The sequence below is a fragment of the Asparagus officinalis genome, chromosome 4 (genome assembly GCF_001876935.1).
Source record: "Asparagus officinalis chromosome 4, Aspof.V1, whole genome shotgun sequence".
In the NCBI taxonomy this organism is placed as follows: domain Eukaryota; kingdom Viridiplantae; phylum Streptophyta; class Magnoliopsida; order Asparagales; family Asparagaceae; genus Asparagus; species Asparagus officinalis.
This window is the reverse complement of record NC_033797.1, coordinates 105,977,734-105,982,399: the sequence shown is the minus strand read 5'-3', so window position 1 is coordinate 105,982,399 and position 4,666 is coordinate 105,977,734. Positions and strand designations below refer to the sequence as shown.

The 4,666-nt window shown below is 32.2% G+C and overlaps 1 protein-coding gene across 2 annotated transcripts in view; it reads left to right on the top strand.

Moving 5' to 3' along the window:
- Positions 1 to 4,666, top strand: part of LOC109837932 (la-related protein 6B-like) — an 18,956-nt gene that overhangs the window by 5,916 nt on the left and 8,374 nt on the right. For both annotated transcript variants that reach the window (XM_020406317.1, XM_020406318.1), the window contains exon 2: positions 1,670 to 1,751. In XM_020406317.1, the coding sequence (XP_020261906.1) occupies positions 1,670 to 1,751 (82 nt within the window). The remainder of the gene's footprint in view (positions 1 to 1,669; positions 1,752 to 4,666) is intronic.

Genomic DNA, 4,666 nt, shown 5'->3' with positions numbered 1-4,666 from the left:
AAAAAAAAAAAAAAAAAAAAACGATGATGGAGGAAATAGAATGAGATGTCGGAGAGTTTTATTTGGTTTGGTATAGAGTTTTAAGAGGAAGTCTCAACAATTGGGTTAGATCTTGATAAAGACTAAACGAGTCTCTTTATAATCGTTGTTTTCCCCTGCTTTACCTTCACCCGGGTTACACCCCAATTTGCGGGGAAGAAAAACTCCAATTTTCCCCCCCTTCTTTACCTTTCTTTCCCCCCCATTACCCAACACAATTTTGTTCCCAAACAAGGATAAATGCTACCTTAACTTTTCCTACCCTTCATTACCCTCTATCCAAACAAGGTCTTATAGTAAGAGGTATCAATGTTTGACCATTTATGAGTTATTATTAGAAACTTTGACCTTGGTTTATATTTTCAAATTTTTGTTAGCTAAATGGGCTTAAAAGATTATGTTCATTACTCTACATTTATAGGTAAGGTTAAGAGGGCGTGAGTCTCTACATAAAGCAGTAAATTGAGATTTTCAAAGAAAAAATAAAAAGGAATTTACTCATTAATTAAATTACGATAAAACTCTAATTATTGTATTAAGAAAATGTCAATAGGCTTGCATATTGAACTTAATGTTAAATTATTGATATTGCTAAATTTATAGTTCAAAAATTTGTATGTAAAACTATTACATACAAGCATCAAAATTGGAATTTTGATTTATCATAAAACTGATCCATATAATAGGAAAAGTTAAGTGGATACTTAATATCATATGAGGTCATCATGTTTGTTTTCTGTTCAAAGTGGTTTTACTTTTTGAGGCATTCATGAATTTAAAGAAATGGTGGCAAGTTACTTTTGGAATTACAAGTGTGCTACATAAGATCAAAAAATAGGATAAAAAGTTAAAATCTTTTTTAGAATTACCACTAACCTATATGCCTTACTCATTTTTTCATTCCTACTTGCGCTTTACTTTTCTCTGTTCGGTTTTTTCACTGCTTTTCTTGCTTTTACTTTTTCTTGCCCTCTAATGTCTTTAGTACCAAGTACCAACCAACTGTCAAGAGAATAAGATAATTTGGTGGATTTGAAATTCTGTATTTATGAATGGACTTTTGTATATTGTTTGATGTAGACATAACTTGATATATTTTTGGTTAATGAACTTCTATCTGATGCCAGAATAAGCTGTAGGGCAAAATCATTCCAAATTTGCAAGTGTAAGGATGTCTTACAAATTATTATCAGTTCTTGAAAATGGTATTGCGGAAAATAATGCTTGTGCTTACCATCTATTTGTTAATACCTTTTAAAGTCATACACATCTTTGTGGCATATAAAACTTTAAGGGCACTTCATGCACGCTGTTATGGTTCTAGAGACTATTAGAGAAATCTAGTTTGTCTGATGTGCTGGTTAGTGCCATTTTGCTTTAATGTGTATAATTAGAAGGAACATATGATCCTCTCGGATTCTTCTACCTGTTTGTGTTTACATTATTCTAATCTTACGAAATCAAGTTTTCTTGTATCTGTTTGGTCTATTTATCACAATGCATGAATGTAATAACTTTATTTACTATTACATAAAATAAAAGACGAAATAATTAAATATTCCTTTGAACTGAAACATGAAGATTTAACATATTTGCCTTTTCACAATGTTTATTCATTTTAAAATGACAGGTCGAGTACTACTTTAGTGATGCAAATTTGGCAACCACCGAACACTTGATGAGGTTCATCACCAAAGATCCTGATGGATTTGGTAATATATCATCCATTTAATATTTGCTACTATAGGTTGTTTGATATCTATTTTGTTCCTTCTCGTTTATGGGAAAGTTTAGTTTTTGTTTTCTTAAGTTTAAACTAGGCTTTCAATTGGTTGGCTTTTGTGGCATATTATCATTTTTCCTTTATCTTTTTGGGTCTATAACAGTACATATTCTTCCTTTTGGACTTCAAACGATTAACCCAAAGTAATGTAATTCGACAATAGGCCTACAATTGGCACTTAGTGTTGACATAGATAATCTTGGTGAGACCTCAAAGATAGGAAAAATTAAAGCATTAGAGTTAATTAAATTATCAAACAAGAGTTCAATGGTGAATGTGGTTTAAAGACAACTTTTTGTGGGGGTAGATAACACTTTAGTCAGTTGCAATCAATGACGGATTTACATAGGGGCACTGGGGTTACTTGCCCCGACACAAGTTGAATTTTTTTTAGAGAATATTAGTTAAACTTATTAGTGTCCCATAAGATTTAATGGACGCCCGCTCCAAAGGCACAAATAGGCCCATGCTTATCCCATCTACTAAAAACTCTCATAACTCATTGTCTTTTCCTTTATATCTTGATAGGTTAGTGACAAAAAAGAGGGGTTTTTTAAAAAGATATTAGCCCCTTCAAATCACTGAAATTGTTTAAAGATCCTCCATTTCATAGGTAATTTTGAAATTAGCTACTTAAATCATTGAAATTGCTGTTGTCCCCTAATTCTAGTTAATTTGAAATTTGTCCCTCAAATCAAGTGCAGAAGTAGCAATTACATGGAAATTGCTCCCTTAAATCAAGTGGAAGTAGGTTCCCAAATTCCTATAAATTGTTTTAAATTAATCTATCTGTTTGCTAATTTTATTCTTGATTGGAGGGACTAATTTGAAAAAAAAGAACTTAAGAATTAAGGGTATTAGCAATCTTAATGATTTTATGGACGAATTTTAAAATAACTTAAGATCTGAGGGATAACAATTTCAATAGTTTGAGGGATTAATTTCAAAATATGAAATCTTTAAGGGACTAGTGTTCGAAAAAACCCAACAAAAAAGCCCCTAAAATTCTCCCCCTACAATATGCATAGTTAATATATGTCCCCAGAGTAAAAATTTTATGGATTCGTCCCTGGTTGTAATGAATTGTGAAGTAAATTCTGGGTGGACTTGAGTTAAACATGAACTTGTGGTTCATATGCCCGAAGCATCACACGACACGAACATAAACACAAAATGCAGACTTTACAATTATACAAAAACCAGTCAAGAGGCACAAACATGCACACATTGATAGTTTGATACCGCCCATATTCCCACATCCATTCGCACACACACCTTCACGCACACTCACATGTAGACTCGCACATACCCGTGCCCACATGCACATTTATTTATGTATGTTTTTGATTGATATTTATATATGCTCGTAATGAAGATTTTGGTTGTTATTTCTATATTATCGAATGTAATTTAGTAAGATCAACTATAGAGCAATAATCTTTTCTGAATATGAGGCAGCACATGCTTCATCTTTTGCATATTTTTAAGATCGATAGTAGCTTGAAATTTTGTAACTTTCAGAAGCGCATGTCATGTCAAACTATGTGGGATGCACCATATTCTAATTAGTGGTGTCCTGCATATCATAGCCTCCATCTCATGCTCATAGATTATGCTTAATCCTCAAATATATATAATCTTCTATATATTTTATATTCTAGTGAAATTAGAATTTTATATCAGTAGTCATTTGTATGCCCTTATGAAATAAACATAGATCATTTTAGCTTGTATTTGTAATATCAGTGAATTGTCCATTACTAATCAATTTATCTTCTAAGACTTAACTCTGAGAAAATCTATTCTTCAAACATACATTTCTATTATTTAGCGACAATAGCAGCAGAAACTGAAACTCAAAGATATGGAAACAACTGAAACAACAAGTATCATAAAGGAAAAATACCAAAACCGAATCAAAGTTCTCATATCTTGATATCAACCTATCATTTTCTTGCTCATGTATTCAATGTCTCTCGGGTACCTACTTCATTGTCAATATTAACGTGTGGAGCAACTCTTCCTATCTTTTTCTTCTAATTTGATTATTTTTTCTTTCAGTGATTCTTGCTTATTTCACAGATTTTTTTTTTTGTGATCTGTTTAGCAGGTCGTGGTGTAGCAGTAAAGTTGTAAGTTTCCTTTTCTTTGGGTTGTGTTTGTTAGGGGTAGGTGAGGGTGATGGAGTACGTATGAGAAGTTAGTTAGAGGATGGGAATTGTGATGTATTTGACAATTTCTTTGCAGCAGACTTTCATCTGTATATCAGCATAGATTGACATGGAAATTTGAAGGATGGATGATTATCTTGTGATGTGATTGTAACATAGTTACATAGTACGCAATATGTAGCAGGTCATGGTACGAATTCAAACATGCAATTTGTCACTTAGAAAATTTAGATTCAATGAGGGGTAGCTTGCTTCAGTATGCAAGTTTGGTTAGTGGTATGTTGTAAAATTTTTTAGGGTGCACTTAAAGTTTTCCAAAATATATAGTAGAAAATTAGAAACTAGAAAACTAATCATGCATTTCAATATTTTTTCATATAAAATACTTAAATACTTCTTTTTTATAGTTTGGTTCTTTATTCTATGTTGTTTGCACATAGTTCGTGTTAGGATCATGGTTCATTTCATGTTTTATTACCATAAGTATTTAGTCACAGTAAAGTGATTGGCTCATTCATTGTATTGTGTGTTTTCCTTCACTTAATTGCACACATTGTATTGCGTCTTGCGCGTGTGCACTTAAAGAGACTTTGTGCCCCGCATAGTTGTAAGTGGTGCAAATGTACTGGGAATTAGTTCTCAAGTACTGTGCAATAGTTCTTTTTTTTGTGGC